Source organism: Ursus arctos, unplaced genomic scaffold (genome assembly GCF_023065955.2).
Source record: "Ursus arctos isolate Adak ecotype North America unplaced genomic scaffold, UrsArc2.0 scaffold_31, whole genome shotgun sequence".
Classification (NCBI taxonomy): domain Eukaryota; kingdom Metazoa; phylum Chordata; class Mammalia; order Carnivora; family Ursidae; genus Ursus; species Ursus arctos.
This window is the reverse complement of record NW_026622997.1, coordinates 27,244,236-27,267,038: the sequence shown is the minus strand read 5'-3', so window position 1 is coordinate 27,267,038 and position 22,803 is coordinate 27,244,236. Positions and strand designations below refer to the sequence as shown.

The 22,803-nt window shown below is 49.8% G+C and overlaps 1 protein-coding gene across 1 annotated transcript; it reads right to left on the bottom strand.

Moving 5' to 3' along the window:
- Nucleotides 1-16: 16 nt before the first annotated feature.
- Nucleotides 17-11,924, bottom strand: C2 (complement C2). Its single transcript, XM_026482545.4, has 18 exons — nt 11,775-11,924; nt 11,426-11,632; nt 10,669-10,854; nt 7,991-8,164; nt 7,807-7,905; nt 7,479-7,612; nt 6,059-6,197; nt 5,028-5,168; nt 4,147-4,236; nt 2,219-2,359; nt 2,000-2,094; nt 1,794-1,905; nt 1,529-1,694; nt 1,343-1,419; nt 1,110-1,201; nt 779-905; nt 586-635; nt 17-436 (listed from the first exon to the last, which is right to left on the bottom strand). The coding sequence occupies exons 1-18, from the start codon at nt 11,914-11,916 to the stop codon at nt 266-268; spliced, it is 2,343 nt and encodes a 780-aa protein (XP_026338330.3). The 5' UTR covers nt 11,917-11,924; the 3' UTR covers nt 17-265.
- Between the last annotated feature and the right edge of the window lie 10,879 nt (nt 11,925-22,803).

The following is a 22,803-nucleotide window of genomic DNA, read 5'->3' as shown; positions in this document are numbered from 1 at the left end:
TAGAGGCACAGACGGATGAGGAAATCATCGATTTTTATTCATTTCATAACTGGGAAATGCCACGTGAGAGTGAAGGGAGAGTGAGTCAGGTAAGGCAGAGGGTGTGCCCCTGGGGCTTCCCCAGCTTGGATGTGCTGCATGGGGGGGGGGGGGGGTCGGAGCTGGGAGCATGGGTGGGTGATGGGGTCTGAGGGTGAAAGTTCAAGGGTAAGAGACAGGCAGATGGCAGGTGCTGGCAGGACAACAGAGGGATCAGTGGCCACAGTTAGAGGGGCAAAAAGTTCAGGATACCCTCCAGATGCTGCCTCAGCCAGGGCTGCAGGCGAAAGAGATTGATGTGAAAATCTCGTGGTATCTTGCCTTTGGGGGCCCTTTGGCGGGAGTTTTTATTGCTCTTGCCACAGGGATTGTAGAGACCCCAACTCACTAGGCCCACCTGGAAGAGGGAGAGAACGGGGTGGGAGGCTGTCACAGCCCCAGCTCCAAGCCTCAACCTCCCCAGTTCCTTCAAAGTCCTCTCTCATCCTCCTGCAAGGCCCAGAGCCCGTAACCCCAGTCCTGTGAGCTTCCCCCTTCTCTGCTCACCTGAAAAAACCTGTGTCTCCGCTCAAGGAAAACTGCTCCCCCAGATTCTCCTGCCACAAAGGAAGGACAAGAAACCGTCATCCTGACTCTCACCCTGCTCCTGCGTCATCAGGGCACGCATGCTGGCCACAGGGACGGCGGTGTTCTTGCCCTCAGGAATTCAGGCTCAGGAGTGGGGGTGGGAGGGACTCACCCCTGCAGGGATTGTCATCCTTCTCCATTCCACTGCATAGAAACTGGTCCGTCACCACCTCTCTGACATCCTTCAAGTCAGGGAATGTGGTTTTGTCTTGGGAGACGGCCTTGATACAGCTTGCCCACTGCAACAGGGGCAGAACAGGAGAGAAGGATGAAATGAACAGTCCCAGGGGCTACCTGGCAGTTGCTAGGCCTGGAGGAGCGGTGACACAGGGTCAGATGGAGAAAGCAGCCAGAGCTGGAGGAGGAAGGGACAAAGAGAGACCTTCGGGGAGCAGCCACAGGGGTACCATCCCCCCACAGCATCCCAGACCTGAGATCCTCACCTCTGTCCCTGTCTTGAGGTTAATGTTCATTTTATTTCCATTCAAGGACACAAAATGAGCAGGAATGCTCAGTTTGTTCAGAAGTTCACTCTCTGCATTTAAGGAGAAAGGGATGTGGTGCTGGTCCCTTTACCCAGCATCCAGACTCCAGATTAGAGGCTGTTGCACAGTCCGTGTCATCACTCCTAAGCCCCGGTGCCAGCTCCTCATGGGCCCTGAGCCCCAGCACTCACCGTGGTCTCGGCAGGTGCTGCCTGGGGGTCTCCGCAGGGCTAGATTGGCCTCCACTGTGCAGGGAAGGCAAATGGGCCTGGGGAGAAGGACAAAGGTCACACAGGCCCATCCTCGGTGTCCCCTACTATGGGACTTCCCAGAGCATTCTCCCCCAGAGGACGCCCTCCCATCCCAGACCATAGCACCTGGCATGGGTGGACATCTTCACTTTCTCGGTCAGCTTCAACAGGGCAATGTCATCACCGTAGAACTCTCGGATCCCCTGATCCTTCTTGGCAAAGACGTCAAACCCCGAGGAGATCACCGCCTTCTCAATACTGAAATCTTTGCCCCACTGGGAGTTAGGATCCCCTGGGAACAATATGGCGGATTAGGCTGGGCCAGGGCTCCTGAAGGGGCCAGAGGCTAGGGACCAATGGTGAGAGGAACCAGGTGTGGGTCCTGCCTTACCCACATTGACTCTCCACAGAGAGCTGTTCTCAGCATTGCGGAAGCAGTGAGCGGCCGTCAGGACCCATTGGTCTGAGATGAGGGCCCCCCGGCAGGTCTCCTGGCTCCTAGGCTGCAGGGAAACAGGTGATTTTCAGGGACTGCTATGTCTCTGGCCCATGGCCTCTTCCATCTCTGATCCAAGCCCCATCCTTCCTTCCTGGTACCTTAATAGTGACATGCCACGGTGTCCTTTCCTGGACAGAGGCATTGGCTGACATGTTCCCCACCCCACAGATGGTGTCTGTGAGCTGGGAGACATCTGTGGGTGTGAGAACAGAGGGGGAAGGAGGTATGTGAGGGGCACTGTGAGCGGGTTCCCAGCCTGGACCCCTAGCTGGCTCCTCACCACCCACGCCACTCCAAAGAGGGCAAAGCTCACTCACCCAGCATGTGCTCAAAGACCTGGTACAGAGCCTCTGTGTCCTGCAGAATGAAGGCATGTCTCTCCCCATCCTTCTTGGACCCCAGCTCATTCAGTTCTCTCCAGTCCACATCCAGCTTACCCACCCCAATGGCATAGATGTCTGATGGGGAAAAGGAAATCACCAGAATCTTGTGGCTGAGGGGCTACCCTGTGAGACAGGAAACTACCATTTGGAACTTACTGGGCCCTACAAAGCCCTAAATGAGCGGGACCCCTGCCCCCTACCTCCCATCTGACCTCATTTCCTGCCACTCTTCACCCTTCTCTCCATCCATATAGCCTCCTTGAAGTTCCTCAGATTTGCGGGCACACTCCCACCCCATGCCCTTTGCATAAGCTGTGCCTCCGCTTGCTCCACTCCTTCCCAGACTGCCCACAGGGCTCACTTTCTTACCTTTTTAAGTCTTAACTCAAATGTCACCATCTCAGCGAGCCCTTGCCTGGGCTCCTTGTCTAAAACCACAGTGCTTCAGCCAATTCCATTCCCTCTCTGCTCCACTCTACACATTGACACAGGGCTCTATCCACCACCCCCTACAGTGTCCTTATTGATCTTGTTTAATGCCCAGAGTGGGTAGAACTGTGTCCCTCAAAAGGATGTGTTCAAGTCCTAAGCCCCAGTATCTGTGCTGGTGACCTTATTTGGAAATAGGGTCTTTGCTCATACCTTCATCTCGGACTGCTAGCCTCCTGGATGTGAGAGCATAAGTTTCTGTTGTTTTAAGCCACCCGAGTTTGTATGATCTGTTGCACTACCCCTAGGAAACTAATACATCGCTCCTCCAGGAGAGACTGTCTAAGTACGTTCATACGACTAAATAAAGAGCTCACGAGTGTACATGGAGACAAAACTTCAGATCTGGGTCCTCTGTAAGGCACAGGCTCTGAGAGAGGGGCCCGGAGCCATCTCTTCCCACTGGGGACCCGGGGCCCGCACAACCATCCATACTCCGCCTCCAAGCAAGCATGGGTGCCCGTCAGAACTGCTCTGGGGCAGCCACAGAGTCCAGTCTTCTCCCATGCTCTGCACCCCTCACGGTCCTTTTTGGCTCCCAGGGGACCCTGGGTAGTGTGTAAAGAGTGAGATGCTCAGACAGACTGGGAGACAAGGCTTTCCTAAGGTAGCAATGTAGCCCTAGGCCGGCCAGAAGCAGTCACTGTGGGAGCTGGACAGTTAGGTCCCCAGTGTTTTCTGTGACTATGTCCCTTCAGTTCCTGCTTCTTTTTAATGATGTTTTTGAGCATTTAACCCTAGCCCAGTGATGCTAAGGAGTTAGGCAGGACAGTTTGGCCACAGTTTTAAAGAGGAATCTGCTTGCCCCCGAGAGGCAGGTGGGGTTGGTGGCATGAAGAGAGGACCCAAGGGGAAAGTGGAACTTGGAGGCCCAAAACACCTGCCCTCGCTTGTCCGGAGCACTTCTGTCTAAAATTCTCTTCTGGTCAAAGGTCAGGCAATTTGTGTTTAGTCTGGACCTGAGGAATTGTTCTTTTAAAGGCTGCAACTGCCAAAGCCTTCGTTGGTCCTCTGTACCGCTGAAGGAGGAAACGCCAGGCCCTTCCTCCCTGGCGACGGTCGGGGCACGATGACGGCAGCAGCTGCTCAGACGCTGTTCCCTACGCTGTTGCTCTGTGCCAGGAAACTCTGAGCATCTGAGGTGGGGCCTAGCGCCGACCCCTCTAGCAAAGGCAGAACCTGCCCCCCTCCCCGGCCACAGCCCACCGAAGAAACCAAGGCTGCAGCCACGGGCTTGTTTGACTCCAGACTCTTCAGCATGACTCTCAGCTGCCTTCGCACAGGGTCTTCGCTGGAAATGAAGGCAAGCAGCCCGCCCCCCTCCCGGCGCCCCCTGCAGGGGCAGCACAGCTGGGGGCGGCGCCGAGGCTCACCCAGATAGTCGCTCCTCTGCTGGTTGATGTTCAAGATCTCTCTGATATTGTCAACAGCCAGCTTGGGAGAGCCACCCATGTTAGACTTGCCTAGAACGAGGGAAAAGAACTGTCCATCTGCGGAGTCTATCCGGACTCCCCACAGCCCCGGAGGAGTGGGCAGCCATTCACCCAAACCTTAACATTGAACGCTTCCCACGTGAATTTCAAGATACGTTATTTACTGGGCAACCCTCTTGGGTCCCCTCCTTCTTTGGGAGCTTTGTACCCTATCATTCAGTAAACTTTACTATTGCTCAATAAACCTTGTTTTGCTGCCCAAAAAAAGAGAAAAAAAGATATGTTATTTACTGAAGTTCTCTACATTCCAGGCACCAGGCCTGGAGCTTCATAAACTTTATCTCATTTAATTCTCGTGAAACCTCACGTAGTGTGGGAATCCACATTTTATGGGCCAGAAAACAAAGTTCTGAAGGGGCTACGCAATTTGGACACAATCAAGAGATAAATGGCATAGCCCATCTCCACCCCGCGGCCTGTCCTTCCATCCGTGTGCCTTGACATGCCCGCTCCAAAGCCCCCTCCCCGTCTAGCCGACTCCAGGCGACCTCCCAGGTAGTAACAATAACTGAGATCTGTAATCACGAAGGACTTTTACACAAACAACTTCAATGCTCTCCATAAAAATTGTGTAAGGAAAGGAGGGCGGCTACGATTGTCATCACTGTTACTGTCGTTCCGTTGACATCATCAACACTAATTCTACTTTACAAATGAGAAACTGGGGCCCAGAGGGGCAGAGGGAGAACCAGCATGCAGGGCTTCTGAGCCCACACTGGTGCTCCTGTGCCAGACTCACTTGCAGAGGCGACGATACCCACCATCTGTCAGAAGGATGATGGCATGTCGGATTTCCTGCCAGGCCGCCGTCTTCATTCCAAGGCGTTGCATCTGGTTATTCATCATGATATGGACACTGTTCAAAGCTGCATAGGTGTTTGTCCCAGTCCCATTTTCATGGTCTGGAGTATGTGAATAGGAAGGACTATCTTAGAAACGTCCCACCTGCCACCTGGCAGAAGGAATCACTCCATCCTCCCAACCACTGGAAATGCATTTATCAACTGGCTTGATATAGTCAGACCTTCGTTATCCAGATAGAGATTTGGCATCACTGTCTGTTCAAACATTAAAAGCCTTTTCCCTCAGAAATGCTCACTGCCAGGGCGCCTGGGTGGCTTAGTCGATTAAGTGTCTGACTCTTGATTTTGGCTCAGGTTTTATCTCGGGGTCCTGGGATGGAGCCCCATGTAGGGCCCCATGCTCAGCGGGGAGTCTGCTTGGGATTCTCTCTTTCCCTCTCCTTTTGCCCCTCCTCACTCTCCCCCTATGTCTTTCTCGCTCTCAAATTAATAGATCTTTAAAAAAAGAGAAAGAAATACTCACTGCATAACCCCACTGAAGGTCACTCTAAAGCCTCAAGATTCAAAGATGGGGTTCCCAAAGAACTTGGGTTGTTGCAGCCACCTCCTACCTACCACCTCCCTACCTACCTACCTACCTACCAAGGCAGCTTGACAACGGCATGGGGAGGCTACAGTGTTGAGCCAAGAAGCCAGCCCCCGTAGATCTGGCATCAGGAAGGAGCCACAGACCTGCACGATGCATTTGGTTGTGTAGCATGTTAGAGTAAGCCATGCGCTGCTGGGAACTGGGACCCCACCCTACCAGGAACCTGACTTGGAAGCCGCCTCCCCCTGAGGAAGCTGAGCCCCAGAGCCCTGGGACTAGAATGCCACAAAGGCCTCATCTCTCTCTCTAACTTGTCCAGAATCTCTTTGCAGGCACAGAGAGCTCATTCTCCTCCCTGCTCCCCGCCCGCCTCATGGCTTTTGTTTGATGACACCCATACCTTTATAATTGATGTTGTTCAGACTGTTGATCACTTCGGTCACATCCCGGGAGTCGTCATACAGAACAGACATGACCACTTGGGGCTTGGATGCAAAGGTGATGATGGCGACACTAACATTGATCTCAAAGCTGAAGATCTGTGAAGACCAAATGAGAGGCAGCTTGAGAAGCCTTGGAACCGAAGGGGAGAGAGTAAGAGAGCGAGCCAAGGGCCCGAGAGGAGGCAGAGAGCCTGGGCCACGAGCAGGCACTTGCTAGGACACTGCTGCTTGCAGGGAGCCAGGAAACTGACATCTGTTGACCGTGTCCTCTCTTTGATAGGCCGCTCGCTCCTCATCGCGTCCTCCAATCAGCTCTGTGAGGGGCGAGTCGGCCCCTATTTTACAGATGGAGAGCTTGTCCACACGGATCTGAGGCGCTCCTCTAACCGCGTGTTCTGCAGCCTCAAAGCTTAGTGGTTACTGTAAGTCTTAAGAGAGCCTAAGCAGCACAAAAACTGCCTTCTTTAAAACGTAGCTGGGGGGCGCCTGGAGGGCTCAGTCAGTGAAGCGTCTGCCTGCCTTTGGCTCGGGTCAGGATCCCAGAGTCCTGGGATCGAGCTCAGTCAAGTAGGGGCTCCCTGCTCAGAGGGGGAGTCTGCTCCTCCCTCTCCCTCTGCTCCTTCCCCTGCTTGTGCTCCCTCATGCTCTCTCTCTGTCAACTAAGTAAAAAAAACTCTTTAAAATAAATAAATAATAAAAATGAAGCTGGGAAGAAAAACACACATCCGCATAATCTGTTGTAAAAAGCATAATTACCAAGCAAAGTGCTGGCGTGGAATCTAAGCTAGTGGCTTCCAAACTCTCCTGTTCACTCATCTTGTCGGTAAAAACATTCTGAGCACATACCTCGATATAGGTATATATATTTATAAAAACCAACTCATATTTATAAAGTGCATCACTATTCAAATATATTATACACCTTTTAAACACAAAAAAATTTGGGATTTTTGAGGGAAGGTATTAAATATTAAGTGGTTGATTTAATTTAAAGTAAAATTATTCGGCAAGGATGGCAGTACTTATCTCCCACACCCCGGTGGGGTATTTTGTATACCCATCCGTGGAGAGCACCATTCTAGATGATGGGTGCCTGGGAAACAGGACCTCAGCCTTGTTCATCTTTGGTGTCTCCCAGCACCCAGCACCCAGCACCCAGCGCAGTGCCTAACACATAGAAGGTGCCCCAGCAGTGTTTGTGGGATGAAAAATAGGATCCTATAAATTGAATCCATGATTCCTGCATGGCATGCGCATCATCTGGGAGGACTTCTTGGAGGAGGTAGGCTGTGAGTGGGATTCTGAGGAAGGGAAGGAACCAGAGACAGACAGTGGGCGTAGGAAGCCTCCTCTGTACGCACAGTCCTATTTCCTGACCCTGTCCACCATGAGAATGGCGCTCTCCTTGAAGATCTGAAAGTCGTCTTCGGCCACGCTCTGGGAGGCGTCCAGGAGCAGGTAGAGGTTCAGGTGACCAGAGCGCTGGATTTGGATTTTACGGCCCACGCCCTCTGGGAGAAACGTGGAAGGGGTAGATTCACATCTTGACCGCCCACCTGCTCTCTCGCCGAGGGGTAGGCCTCCCTGCCCCCCTCCAGTCAGCTCAGCCCCACCGAGCCGTCCCAAAGCTCTCGGCGTCCTCTGGGAAGTCTGCTCCTCCCCAGGCCAGGCCCAGCACCCTGCTGCCCCCACCTCAAGCCCTTACTCGTTTTCTTCTGGGTGGGATTGGTGGCTCCAAGTAGGTGGGAGAACGAGGTACCCAGGGCGGGGGCCACATCCTCGGGAAAGTCGTAAGAGTAGGGCTCTGTGGGAAGAGTCCCTGCGGTCAGCCAGGGTCAGGGCTGGGGTGCCCAGGAATCTCCGGAGGCTCCGAGTGGCTGGCTACTCACGGCGGCATATGGGCTCCGTCCCGCTCCAGGCCCCGTTGCTCTGGCACTCCCGCTCCGCCGACCCAGTCAGCACCAGATTGGAGGAGCAGCGGTAGCTGACTTTGTCCCCAAGGCCAAAGCGGGACCCCGTCCGCACGGCGCCCACCGAGATGCCCGGGTTAGGGCAGTGGCCAGCTGTGAGGCAACGGAGGGAGACGGCGGTGAGCAGGGACGCCCCTCCTCGGCCTTTCTGCCCTGCGCACCCACCCTCCCCTCTTCCTCCTCTCCAGACCCGTCGAGCCTCTGCAGGCCATTCGGCCTCCCCCTTGGGAGACACCACGACCAAGGGTGTGGATGGAAAATCTTAAATAGGGCAGAATGTTTAGAACTCAGTGCCCTCGGTCGCCAGTTAAAGCGCCCCAGTGCCAACCCAGGGACTCAGCCTGCGTCCATCCCCAAGCCCCAGGGAGATGCTGACCGAGGAGCCCAACACCGCCACAGAGAATACTGGCACTTCATGAGCCACAATGAGGCATCGCTACACACCCTCCAGGATGGCTAAAACCGAAAATATGGATAACGCCTTAATCCCATACTGCCGGAGCGACAATGGGCAAACTGTTCCCCAGTCTCTACTAAAACTCAATGTGTGCCGGGGCGCCTGGGGGCTTCAGTCAGTTAAGTGTCCAACTCTTGATTTCAGCTCAGGTCATGATCGCAGGGTGGGGAGATGGAGCCCCACTCCGGGCTTGTGCTCAGTGTGGAGTCTGCTTAAGTTTCTCTCTCCTGGGGCACCTGGGTGCCTCAGCTGGTTAAGCGTCTACCTAAAGGCAGAACAGGGACAGAGCCCCACAGCCGGCTCCCTGCTCAGCGGGAGTCTGCTTCTCCCTCTGCCTGCCGCTCCCCATGCTTGTGCTCTCTCTCTGTCAAATAAATAAATAAAATCTTAAAAAAAAAAAAAGATTCCGGGGCCCCTGGGTGGCTCAGTTGGTTAAGCATCTGCCTTCATCTCGGGTCGCAATCCCAGGGTCTTGGGATCGAGCCCCCCATCAGGCTCCCTGCTCAGCAGAGAGCCTGCTTCTCTCTCTCCCTCTGCTCCTCCCCTGCTTGTGTGCGCTCGCTCACTCTCTGTCAATTAAATAAATAATTAAAAAAAAGATTCTCTCTCTCCCTCTGCTCCGTGCTCTCTCTCTAAAAAAGAAATAAATAAAGTTTTTTAAAAAACTAAATATATGACAACCTATGACCCGATAATTCCACTCCTAGACAACATGTTCAAGAGAAACAAATTCACATGGGCACCAACAGTTACATACATGGACATTCATAGGGCTTTACTCATAATAGCCCCAAACCAGAAAGAACCCAAATGCCCATCAAGAAGAGAACCCGTAAATACATTGCAATCTATTTCTATAATAAAACTACACAGCAATAAAAATAACAGGGGTGCCTGGGTGGCACAGCTAGTGGTTGAGTGTCTGACTCTTGGTTTCGGCTTAGGTGGTGTTCTAGGGGCTGTGGGATCGAGCCCCGTGTCAGGCTCTGCACTCAGCATGGAGAGCTGAATCTGCTTAGGACTCTCTCTGCCCCACCCCCACCCCCACCCCCGTCTCTCTAAAATAAATCAATAAATCTTAAAAATAAATAACAAACTTGCTGCTACCCAGGATCACACGGACAAATCTCACAGGAGAACACTGAGTAAAGGAAGCCTGCTATTTGATAGAGTCATGAGTATGAGTAGGGAACCAGCGGCTGGGCCCCTGGGGGACGGGATGGTCCTACCATCTTGTGGACTCCGTGTCTTCTGTATTACGTGCTCAGAACTATCATCCAGGAAGCTCCTAAAACCCAGGGAATCCTAGGAGCCCCACATCTATCAAGCAGAGCCCCTCACCATTGACAGGGGCAGTAATAACTATGACAAACTCCAGGGACTCTTCTAGATGCTTACTAATGTCAACTCAATCCCACAGCAACCCCATGCAGTGGCCGGTCTTACTATTTCTATTTGAGATGTGAAAATCGAGGCATATAGGGGCGCCTGGTGGCTCATTCGGTTAAGCGTCTGCCTTTCGGCTCAGGTCATGATCCCGGGGTCCTGGGATCCAGTCCCACATCAGACTCCTTGCTCAGTGGGGAGTCTGCTTCTCCCTCTCCCTCTGCTCTTCCCTCCCCTCATGCTCTCTCCCTCGCTATCTCTCTTGCTTGCTCTCTCTCTCAAGTAAATAAATACAATCTTTAAAAAAAAAGAAAAAAGAAAAAGAAAAATTAAGGCATAGAGAGGTTAAATAACCTGCCCAAAGGCTGCCAAAGTCCGAGCCATGTTGGACCCAAGCTGGCTGCCGAGATGAGGGACTGAAACACAGCGTTAGGTCTGCTCTCACTCAACACATTGTCCCTACAATAGCCCATTGGCCCTGAAAACCAATCTTGCTTTGAGGCATTTGGAAAAGCGGACAGAGGGCGTGGAGCCTTGATGTTGGATCGGAAGCTTAGCACGACTACCTCTGCCCGGCTCCCTGCAGGTGGGTGATGTGTGACCTGTAGACCTCAATTTACCAAAATCCAGGAATATTATTTTGGCATCAGAGACACCAGGCCCCTGTCCCCACAGAGGCCCCCTGGGCACGCATCTGACTCCGAGGTTCCTGGGAGACCCCAGCCCCCATTCAGCTGGGGAGCTGGGCACTCACCCCCGTTGTCACACACGGCCGTCTCGCCATCCCACATGCCGTTGGGGCGACACTGCCGCACAGGTGAGCCCCGCAGGGTGAGGCCGTCCTCACACTGGAAGCTCAGGTTGCCGCCCACAGGGTGGGACCCCAGCCTCGGGGTGAACATGCCATTCTCAAAGGAAACAGGAGCAGGACAGCGAACAGCTGGAGGGAGAGAAGGGGAGGGGAATATAGGGATGGCTGGAAAACACCTGGGCTGGTCTTGGATGCCCGGGCGTCGCCAACCGGCTGTCAAAAGATGGGGCTGTTGCACATGCGGGCACTGCTGTGGCTGTTGGCGGGGTACTGTCACACAGTTTCGCCTAACAGTCGGGCAACCACTTCTCTCGGCCCCTGAGGGCCATGGCCACCCCAGCCCCTCCCCTGGGGTCCTCGGATGCCGTGTGAGTGGACAACTGAGGGGGTAACATCCGGCATGACGGGAGACTCCTGCACCCCTTCTGAAGGGTCGGGATTCTGCAGTCAATTGTGAAGTATTAGGAAAAAAAAATCACCCCGAATATTTAAAAAATCTCCATCAAACCCTTCTTCCAATGCCTTGCTATGGACAATGGACATTTTCCCACTCTTTTGAAAAGCCCAAGGAAAAGCAGCTTCGCCATCCCTGGCATACCACGCAGTCAGGGTAAGCCCCACCCGGAGCAAGTCCTAAGTAGAGGTTTCTGGAGTGGCCACCAGTGGCCCCACCCTGAGCAAGGCCCACGGAGAGCCTCACGTTTGCAGACCGCCTTTGTCAGCTGGGTGGATCTCAGGCTCTGCCACTGCCCGTTGCTCTTGCACAGCCGTGACGCTGGAACCGGGTAGCGGCCCAGGGGACAGGAGTAGGTGAGGACACTCCCAGGGGCCCAGCCATGGCTGAGGGTGAAAGTGCCACCAGAGATATTCACATTCCGAGAGCAGGAGGGACTCTCTGCAGCAAAGCCTGTGGGCATGGGGCACAACCCAGAAATGCAGAAAAGATGAGAACAGAAAAGCAAGAGAGATTGTCATTTCCGAGTGGGAATTCAATGTGGAGAGCACACGCCTCTTCCACGGACCTCAACATTCCCCTCCCCTGCTCCTACCTGGGTACAGGGGCAACAGGCAAAGGAAAGCCATCAGTGGGTCCATGGTGTCCACCTTGGGGCAGAGAGAGGCAGAAAGCAGGCAGAGGGAAAAGGTCATCTGACTTCCCGAAACCCAGGGCTGACTCAGCAGCTGCTTCATTTGCTGCCAGAGATGGAAAACTAGGGAGTGGCAAGGGGGATGTGTTCTCTTTTTTTTTTTAATGAATAATTTTTTGTAAATATTTTATTTATTTCAGAGAGAGAGCATGAACAGGGGGAAAGGGCCACAGGGAAAGGAAGAAGCAGACCCCCCCAATGAGCAGGGAGCCCCATGATGACACGGGCTCATGACCTGAGCCCGAGGCAGGCGCCCCGGGGGATGTGCTCTTGGCAGGAAAAAATAGTCAGGGATCAGGGACTGAGCTGAGAGGGCAAAGCCCTGGCCCATCTCCCTAATCCCAACATATCCCACCCAGTCAGTCGACCTGCACCAAAGGCTTTACATACTGCTCTCAGCCTCCGCCCCCCCCCACACACATGCTCTTGCATATATAGTCTAAAGCACACAAACCCACAAACCAGCCGAGATATTGCAAAATCATTTATTTAAGTAAAGTCTCCAGTTTCTCTTAGGTGTTGCCAAGTGGACTTTTTTTCCTGAGAGCCTGCGATACTATTGTCTTCTTGAACATAAACCTCCAAGAGATTGAGGCTAATTTTCTTAGAAATTCTTGCTAAATAGGAAGAACCACAATCTTTTTATTCCTTGCAACCCTTCTCCAGAAAGAATCTAGAGAGAAAATTAAATCAACACTTCGTTTTGGAGACTGGAAAATGTTTAAAACACTTTTACGGAAAGTCCAGTAGAAAAAAATCCCGACCCATAAAATAAATAAGTCTGGGATTGGTTACCCAAAGGAACAAAAGTATTTTGGGTTTTGGATGTGCTTTTTTTTTAAGATTTTATTTATTTATTCGACAGAGAGAGACAGCCAGCGAGAGAGGGAACACAAGCAGAGGAGTGAGAGAGGAAGAAGCAGGCTCCTAGCGGAGAAGCCTGATGTGGGGCTCGATCCCAGAACGCCAGGATCACGCCCTGAGCCGAAGGCAGACGCTTAACGACTGAGCCACCCAGGAGCCCCTTGGATGTGCTTTTTTTTATTTTTCCCTTCTTTTTTTAAAATTTAAATTCAATTAATTAACATATGGTGTATTACAAGTTTTAGAAGTAGAGGTCACTGATTCATATAACACCCAGTGCTCATTACATCACGTGCCCTCCTTAACGCCCACCACCCAGTTATCCCACCCTTCCCACCCCTCTCCCCTCCAGCAACCCTCAGTTTGTTTCCTATGATTAAGAGTCTCATGGTTTGTCTCCCTCTCTGGTTTCATCTTGTTTTATTTTTCCCTCCCTTCCCCTATGTTTATTTGTTTTGTTTCTTAAATTCCACATATGAGTGAAATCGTATAATTGTCTTTCTCTGATTGACTTATTTCACTTAGCACAATACCCTCTAGTTCCATCCACGTCGTTGCAAATGGCAAGATTTCATTTTTTTGATGGCTGAGAAATATTCCAGTGTGTGTGTGTGTGTGTGTGTGTGTGTGTGTGTGTACAACATCTTCTTTGTCCATTCATCTGTTGATGGACAGCTGGGATCTTTCCATAGTTTGGCTATTGTGGACATTGCTGCTATGAACATTGGGGTGCAGGTGCCCCTTCAGATCACTACTTTTGTATCTTTGGGGTAAATACCAAGTAGTGCAATTGCTGGGTCATAGGGTAGCTCTATTTTCAACTTTTTGAGGAATGTCCATACTGTTTTCCAGAGTGGCTGTACCAACTTGCAGTCCCACCAACAGCACAAAAGGATTCCCCTTTCTCCTCATCCTTACCAACATCTGTCATTTCCTGACTCGTTAATTTTAGCCATTCTGACTGGTGCGAGGTGGTATCTCACTGTGGTTTTTATTTGTATTTCTCTGATGGCTAGTGGTGTTGAGCACATTTTCATGTGTCGTTACCCATCTGGATGTTTTTGGGAAAATGTCTATCCATGTCTTCTGCCCATTTTTTAACTGGATTTTTTGTTTTTTTGTTGTTGAGTTTAATATATTCTTTATAGACTTTGGATAAGGCCCTTTAGCAGATAGCTCCTCCCTTCTTTGGTTAAAACCTGCAAATAGCTTCTCCCATTCTGTACTCTGCTTTTTAGTTTTGTTGATTGCTTCCGTCGCTGTGCCAAAACTTTTTATCTGGGTGAAGTCCCAATGGTTCATTTTTGCCCTTGCTTCCCTTGCCTTTGGCAATGTGTCTAGAAAGAAGTTGCTGTGGCCGAGGTCGAAGAGGTTACTGCCTGTGTTCCCCTATAGGATTTTGATGGTTTCCTGTATCACATTTAGGTCTTTCATCCACTTTGAGTCTATTTTTGTGTGTGGTGTAAGAAAATGGTCCAGTTTCGTTCTTGTGCATGTGGCTGTCCAATTTTCCCAACACCATTTGTTGAAGAGACTCTTTTTTCCATTGGATATTCTTTCCTGCTTTGTCGAAGATTAGTTGACCATAAAGTTGAGGGTCCATTTCTGAAGTCTCTATTCTGTTCCACTGATCTGTGTCTGTTTTTGTGCCAGTGCCATACTGTCTTGATTATTACAGCTTTGCAATAGAGCTTGAAGTCAAGCATTGTGATGTCCCCATCTTTGGTTTTCCTTTTCAACATTCCCCTGGTGATTCAGGGGTCTTCTCTGGTTGCGTAGAAATTTTAGGATTATTTGTTACAGTCTATGAAAAATGTTGATTGGGACGCCTGGGTGGCTCAGTCAGTTAAGCATCTGCCTTCGGCTCAGGTCATGATCCCAGGGTCTTGGGATGGAGTCCCACATCTGGCTCCTTGCTCAGCAGGGAACCTGCTTCTCCTTCTCCCTGCTTATGCACTCGCTCTCTCTCTCCCTCCCTCTCTCTCTCTGAGACAGGAAGGAAGGAAGAAGGAAGGAAAAACATTGATGGTATTTTGATACGGATTGCATTGAATGTACAGATTGCTCTGGGTAGCATAGATATTTTAACAATATTTGTTCTTCCAATCCATGAGCGAGGAACGTTTTTCTATCTCTTTGTGTCTTCCTCAATTTCTTTCATGACTGTTCTGTAGTTTTCAGTATACAGATCCTTTTGCCTCTTTGGTTGGGTTTATTCCTAGGTATCTTATGGGTTTTGGTGCAATTTTAAATGGGATCAATTCCTTAATTGCTCTTTCTTCTTTCTGATTGTTAGTGTATAGAAATGCAACTGATTTCTGTGCTTTGATATTATATTCTGCCACGTTGCTGAATTCCTGTATAAGTTCTAGCAATTTTGGGGTGGAATCTTTTGGGTTTTCCACATAGAGTATCATGTCATCTGCAGAGTGAGAGTTTGACTTCTTCTTTGCCAATTCAAATGCCTTTTATTTCTTTTTCTTGTCTGATTGCTGAGGCTAGGACTTCTAGTACTATGTTGAACAACAGTGGTGAGAGTGGACATCCCTGCCGTGTTCCTGACCTTAGGGGAAAAGCTCTGTTTTTCAACATTAAGAATGATATTCACTGTGGGCTTTTCATATATGGCTTTAATGATATTGAGGTATGTTCCCTCTATTGGATGTGCCTTTAAATTACAATCTGCAATTGTATGAAAAGTAGAAAGCAAAGAAACTCTAAACTAATGTGCTAACCCCTCCATCCCACAGAAGTCTCTTTAATACTTTGTCAAACAATGTGGGATATGAATAAATAAAATAAATTAAAAAGAAGACGAAACATCTCTGAAATGATCATTTAAGTCTGTGAAAACTCTTTTGACTTATGAATAACTTCTTAGAAACACATATGCAAAGTGGGACTCACCTTGGACAAAACTGACTGAATGCAGGAAGACCATGCTACCCTTGGAGTTGGGGGTCCCAAAGCTACTACTGCAGCAGAGCTGCTGGTGCCTGCCTGGCACCCAGTGTCTGTTCTCTCTCCCTTCTTCTACAGTAAGATGTTTAGCAGGACACATAGTCACCCAGCTGAAGACTACATTTCCCAGCTACCCTTGCAGCTAGGAAATGGGTGACTTGGTTCTGGCCAATAGGAATTGAGTAGAACTGATACATGTAACTTCCAAGTTATGCCTCTAAAATAAAAGGGGAGTATGTCATCCCCTTTACATGGGCTAAAATGGAAATCTGATGGTGATTCAAGAGCAACATCCTGAGGATGACAGAGCAATCAGAAAGGAGCCTGGGTCCCTGACATTGTGTTGACATCATACCAGCCCTGCCCACCTACTCAGATTGTTACCAGAGAGAAATGAAGCATCTTAAGGGTGGTGGATATTAGAGGTGTTCACAAATACTCTGGCTTTGTCGCCCTTTGGTCACTTAGTAGGATTGAGCTTCCCCATCCACTTGCATTGGCCAATGAAATATGAGTTTAAGTGACATGTATCATTTCTAGATGGAAGCTTTATGGGTCAATGCAGTCCTCACCATGCTCTTTTCCACCGGTATGGCATCATTGAGGTGGTGGCTGCTCCATTAGCTTACATTCCTGAGTGACACTAAAAGCAGAGCTTCTGCTGACCCTCACAGGGTATGTATGTAATGTGAGCAAAAACCAAATCTTTGTTTTAAATCTATTACATTACCACTGCTGTAGGAAAAAAGCAAATACCACCCAAAATTTAGGGGCTTAAAAAAGTGATTTCTTCTTTCTCATGCATTGGCCAAGTAGTTCTGCTGCTCTTGCCTGGGCTCACTCATGCAGCTGCAGTCAGCTGAGGGCTGAGTTCAACAGGAGAGTCGGACATCGGGAGCTCTCTGTCCTTTCATCCCTAGCCTTGCATGGCATAAGCAGTCTCGGGAAAGCTTTCTAAGAGATCCAAAGCAAAACTGCACAGTCTCTTGAAGCCTGTCTTCAGATGGCACATAACGTCACTTCTACCCTGTTCTATTGGTGGACTGCAAATCAAAGGGCCAGCCCAGATTTAAGGGTGGGGGAACCTTACCTCACGATGGAAGGAATGGCAAAGTTATACTGCAAAAAGGCATACACACTAGAATAAGAGAGATTTACGGCCATATTTTGCAAGCCACTATGGCAACCAAGATTTGGGAGTTGTTTGTCATCAGAACATAATGAATCCTCACCTGGCTGAATACTTAGACCATCGAATTTTGACTACCTTCTTTAGGCCACTGCTAGGAACTGAATCATGTCACCCCGAAATCCATATGCTAAAGCCCTAACCCCCAATGTGACTATATTTGAAAATGATAGGGCCTATGAAGAGGTAATTAAGGTTAAATGAGGTCATAAGGGTGAGGCATTGATCCAACTGTCTTTGTAAGACTAAGCATCTTTGTAAGAAGAGACAGCAGAGCTCCCTTCCTTTCCCTCCCCACCACCCCTCGCTCCCATCCCTGTGCGTCATAGAGGAAAGGCCAGGTGAGGATGGCTGTCTGTAAGCCAGGAAGAGAGTCCTCACCAGACACCAACCATGCTGGCACTCTGGTCCCAGACCAAGCAGACTAATATATCTGCATGGCTCATATGTAATAGCTGCCTTTAAAAAGGGGGGGTGTGCCTTTCTTTCATGAGTTTCTCCCAGCATTTGTTGAGTTAGAAAACTTAGCAATGTGTCAGAATCCATTCTCCCTTCTTCCAAGTTTTTCACTGGGCCCATGGGGTATGCTCTTAAGGAAAAGGGTGTTCTCCTCAATTTTTCTTCTCCCCTTCCCACTGGCTGGAGTGCAGACACACTAGTGGAAGCCAAGACAATCACCCTAAAACCTCAAGATGGAAGTCACATGTTGATGATGATGATGACAAAGCAACAAAATCAAAGAAGCCCCACTCCCCAATCCTGCAGGGCTATCGTAACTGCCCTGGACCATTTATGCTCAGGCCATTTAAGCCACTGTTATTTTAGCTCCAGTTTTAGCAGCCAAACATGTATCTAACTAAGACTCTTGGCCGGAAATCAATATGGAAGCCAAAGGCAACACCCACAGACATGTGCTAATCTAAGGTCCTGTAATAAAGACAACCCAAAATGCAGTGATTTAAATAAGGTAGAAGTTTGCATCTCTCTCAGATAAGACCATCAGCGTAAGCCGACAGGGCTGATATGGCAAGGATGGCCCTGGCTGGCAGGGCACAGCTGCTCATCGGTATCACTCAGGATCCCAGGCTCCTTCCATCTGGTGGCTCTGCCATGCCATTGAGAATTGTCCTTGTCTGCATGGTCGAAAGAAGTCTCCATCAAGTCCTCATTCCAGTCCCAAGGAAGTGGAATGAAAGAAGAAATAAGGGACAAGTAATGACATGGAAATTCACCCAACTCTTGCACTCATATTCTGTTGGCAAAAAGTTGGTTATGTGAGAGTCTGGGAAATGTGGTCTCTAGTTTGCCTACCATGTGCATAGCTGGAACTCTAATACTATATTAGAAGAGAATGGATTTCGGGAGACAACAATGGGAAACTGCCCATGGAAAGGCTACATTGCATAGTGACAAATCAAGGTGAACAAAGAAGTGGGTTATTGGAGTTGGGTCCCTGTTCCAGTTCTCCATGAGGCCCACTCCAGTGTGGAAGGACCACGACACAAGAGGCTCTGGGCCTGAAGACACCAGATCTTATGTCCTCTTTTGGCTTCCATGTAGATTTTCAGTAGACCCCCATTTGGTGAAGGAGTCCTTGGCTAGTCTATTTTTGGCGTCATTATAAAGACTGGCAAATGCAACCTATGTTTTCACTCCAGATGGAAGGAAGGGGGTAAATAATGCTGAAAATGCTAGCCCTTCCTCTCCTGCCAGTGTCTTCCCTCTTGTCCAAATTTCTTCTCAATTCAAGGCTTCTAATACATACTTCCAGGGGACCAGTTTTTTTTTTCTTTTTTTAATTTTATTAATTCATTTGAGAGAGAGAGCACAAGCAGGGGGAGCTGCAGGTGGAGGAAGAAGCAGACTCCCTGCTGAGCAAGGAGCCTGACATGAGGCTCATCCCAGGACACTGAGATCATGACCTGATCAAAAGGCAGATGCTTAACTGACTGAGCCACCCAGGGGCCCCCAGGGGACTAATTCTAAAGAGAAGAAAGCAACACCCCATACTCTGCAACTCATCCCCTATTCACAGGTTAAAAAAAAAGAAATGATGACATGATGGCCACTCAGGATGCCCTACTACTCCCATGTGGAACTCAACTCCTTAAATTTCATGTGAGGGGCGCCTGGGTGCCTCAGTCAGTTAAGCATCTGAGCATCTGCCTTCGGCTCAGCTCATCATCTCAGGGATTGGGTCCTGTAGGGCTCCCTGCTCAGTGGGGAGTCTGTTTCTCCCTCTCCTTCTGACACCCCCCCCCATTCATGCTCTTTTTCTCTCTCTCAAATAAATAAATAAAATCTTTTTTTAAAAAAAGGGTCCCCGGGGTGCCTGGGTGGCTCAGTCGTTGAGCGTCTGCCTTCGGCTTGGGCCGTGATCCTGGTGTCCTGGGATCGAACCCTGCATCGGGCTCGCTGCTCCTCTGGGAGCCTGCTTCCTCCTCTCCCACTCCCCCTACTTGTGTTCCCTCTCTCACTGGCTGTCTCTCTCTGTCAAATAAATAAAATCTTTTTAAAAAATTAAAATTAAAATTAAAAAATGGTCCCTGTTCCAATTCTCCATGTGAAAAGTTCATATGGAAAATGGTTGGCCTGCGAGACAGGCAGGGCCCTTGCAGTGTAGTCTCCTCTTGGCCACAGTCTATTCCTTGTCCAGTCTGGGCACTTAACATGGATCTAACTGACATCTTAGGATCTGCCACCCTCAACCTCCCATGGCAACTGCAGGGTCGATTCCCATTTCCAGATCACCCCCTGGTTCTGGAAACAAGGCTGACTTGGCCTGGTTCATAGCCTACTGTGCGATTTTAGCTGTGGACTCAATATTACTCAACATGCCTCTTTTTGTTTGTAGGGGATCTGTTCTTGCCTCACCCACATCCTTTGGGCCCCACCATTGGGGAGGGCCACTGACTTCCAATAGTAGTGTCTCTATCTCTTTGCCTGAGGGTTTCTCCGATGTCTTGCTCCACCTATGCACAGAAACCTGGGAATGCCAGAGAATTAAGGCCCCACCACGGGACAACTCTGATGTTCTACACCCCAAGGCTCTCCAGGGTTCCTCGGTGGGGCTAATCTCCACTCATCTGCAATGGCAAATTTGCTTGATGACACGCCTTTTATTGACTGCCTTCCTTCCCTATCCTACTTTCCCAGTCCCCTACCCCTGTTTCCTGGCACCACCCCTCAAATGTACTATTTGCCCTTGAATCCTTGTCTCACAGGCTGCTTCTGGGGAAGAAGACTTCATATGAACGGGAACTGCTATGTGCTGGACACTATTCTAAACCCTTTATGTGTAGGGGCTCCCTTAACCCTCACAAAAAGCCTATGCCACAGGTTTTGTCATTACCCCCACTTTACAGATGGGGAAGCTGAGGCACAGAAATGTTCAATGACTTGCCCCAGATTCACACAGAGCCTGGGTTCAAACCTAGGCAGCACGGCCCAATGCTTCAGTGCGTCTTCCTAATACCTTCTCCGAAGAGGCTCTTCTGAACTTCCTGAATTCCCCACCCATCCCAGTTCCCCACCCACCTTCTTGCACTGTGCCTTCCTGAGCCCTCCTTCCCCTGGACGCTTGTCTCTTGCTACCTCCTCTCCTGGACACCTTCTCCATCCTTCTCCAATCCCTCGTCCTTCAGGAAGCTCTCTTCAGTCCTTCAGGAAGCTCTCTTCAGTCCTCCAGATTCCCACAAGCCCACAGAGAGTGCTGCCTTCTAGTTCTTTGTGTGCTTATCTCAGCCTCCCCAGAGAGAGGACCCAGGGGTTTCTGTTGAAACAATGAGCTCCACGAGTAAGATCAAGGCTCGTGGTTGTACCCCAGCCTCAAGACTATACCCCGGTGGGACCGCCTCCCTCCTAGTCTCACTCCGGGTAAACAGCATCCTTTAGTTCAGCAGCAGAGTGTCTTTGGTTTCTAATCCTTCCACTCCTTTTTTTAAGTTTTATTTATTTAAGTAATCTCTCCCCCAATGTGGGGCTCAAACTCACAACCCCAATATCAAGAGTCACATGCTCCTCTAAGCCAGCCAGGTGCCCCCTTCCAATTCTTTTTTTAAAAAATATGTTTACGTAAGGTTGGACCCCACCCACATCCCCTGGAACAGGCCACTGTTAGGGCTCTAGGTACACACCACCCCCATTCTACTGTGCACTGACCTACTTATGTGGAACTAATTGCCCAAGTGTAACCTTGAGAAACCTTTACATAAATCATCCTTAGAACTTTGGGAAAGGGTTATGCCCAGTCCCTAGCCCCTCCCCCATCCCAGGCTCCTCCAGGCCCCTGAACCCCAGAGGCCAACTTGCAGGCCTAGACTCTGGGTCAGGACACTGAACCTCCTCTTTTCACCCATCCATTGCACAAACAATTCCCAAGAATTAAGCAAAACATCAAGGGCGGAGTGGAGAGCTCCCAAGAAATAGAAGGCATGTCCCTGACCTCCCGTAAGGAGCCATATATCCTTCATATGGAAACTCAGTCCCTGGAAACAGCCAAGCCTGAGATATACCAGTGTGTCTGTCCATCCACGACACAGCTCCTACCTCACCTCTGTCCATCCCATCCCTCCAAGGTCTCCCAGTGCTGGGTGGCCAATGACATGTGTCATTCCCCCTCCCCGACTTCTTGCCACCTATGGAGAGGCTGCCCTGTGTAGCCCAGGTGAGAGGGTGGTGACTCTGACTCTGACTCATGTACCCAGGGGTCAGCTTTTCAAAGGGCAAGGGGAGGGATGGCTTCAGGCCACACCTCCCTGGATCCCTCTCTCACCACCTCTATCCCCCAGATCTGGACTTATTTTTAGTGGGAAAGGTGACCTAACTGTCCCTCATCTGCCCTTTCATTCAAAATGTCTCTCAAGGGTGCCTGGCTGGCTCAGTTGGTAGAGCAGATAATTCTTGATCTCGGGGTGTGAGTTTGAGCCCCACGTTGGGTATACAAATTACTTTAAAAAAATTTTTTTTAATTAAAAAAAATGCCTCTCTAAAGTTTTTCTCCATATCCTGGGGGGAGGGTTATGGGGCAGGGGGTGATTCATCTCTTTTCCTCTTCTGGATCCTAGCTCCCTCCCACCAAAAGGGCAGTGCTAGAGGTCAAAGAAGGGCAGTCTCCTGCCCCCATGCCCTAATGCTGCCAAGGGACAGGGAGAGAACTTTCCAGTGTAGAAGCGATATGCATTCATGCCTTGCTTTTCTACCAGACTCAAATGAAAGTCATACTGCAGCAGAACTCCTTCTGTCCCCATGTCTGGCCCCGGGCCCAGTGGTAGAAGGACTTCAGGATTTGACTGAAAACAGCCTGGAACCTCAGGTTTGGCTTGACACATTTATTAGCTGTTTCACAACCTTACTGATCCTGTTTTGTCATGTGTCGCACATGGAGCCAACAACAAAATACACTCCCCTGAAGGCTACCTGTGAGAATGAAATTAGGACTATCAAAAGGAAAGTCTCTTCCCTCACAGGTGTGGAAGGGTGGTGCACAAAGATATTCACTACAGCATTCACTCCATCATTAACCATCTGCCTTCGGCTCGGGTCATGATCCTGGGGTCCTGGGATCGAGCCCTGCATCGGGCTCCCTGCTCAGCGGGGAGTCTGCTTCTCCCTCTGCCCCTCTTCCCACTCATGCTCTCTCTTGCTCTGCCCTATCAAATAAACAAATAAAATCTTTAAATAAAATAAAATAAAAAATTGTTTTACTGTGATAAAATATGCACGATGTAAAATTTACCATCATCAGCATTGTTTAGTGTACAGTTCAGTGGTATTGAATACATCCATACAGTATTGTGACATCATCAACCAAAAGGGGTGGGAACAGGGTTATAAGAGAGCAGTCTTTGTATGAAATTGAAGTTAAGCTGGTATAAATTCAAATTAGTGTTATAACTTTAGGATATTAAAAGTAAT

Excerpts from the sequence above, each read along its gene's own strand:
- C2 (XM_026482545.4), bottom strand. The coding sequence starts at position 11,916 with ATGAAGCAGCTGCTGAGTCAGCCCTGGGTTTCGGGAAGTCAGATGACC. Across the intron at positions 2,360-4,146 it reads GCAGAGGAGCGACTATCTGG|ACATCTATGCCATTGGGGTG; the intron begins GTGAGCCTCGGC and ends TTTCCCCATCAG. Across the intron at positions 2,095-2,218 it reads GGTCTTTGAGCACATGCTGG|ATGTCTCCCAGCTCACAGAC; the intron begins GTGAGTGAGCTT and ends TCACACCCACAG.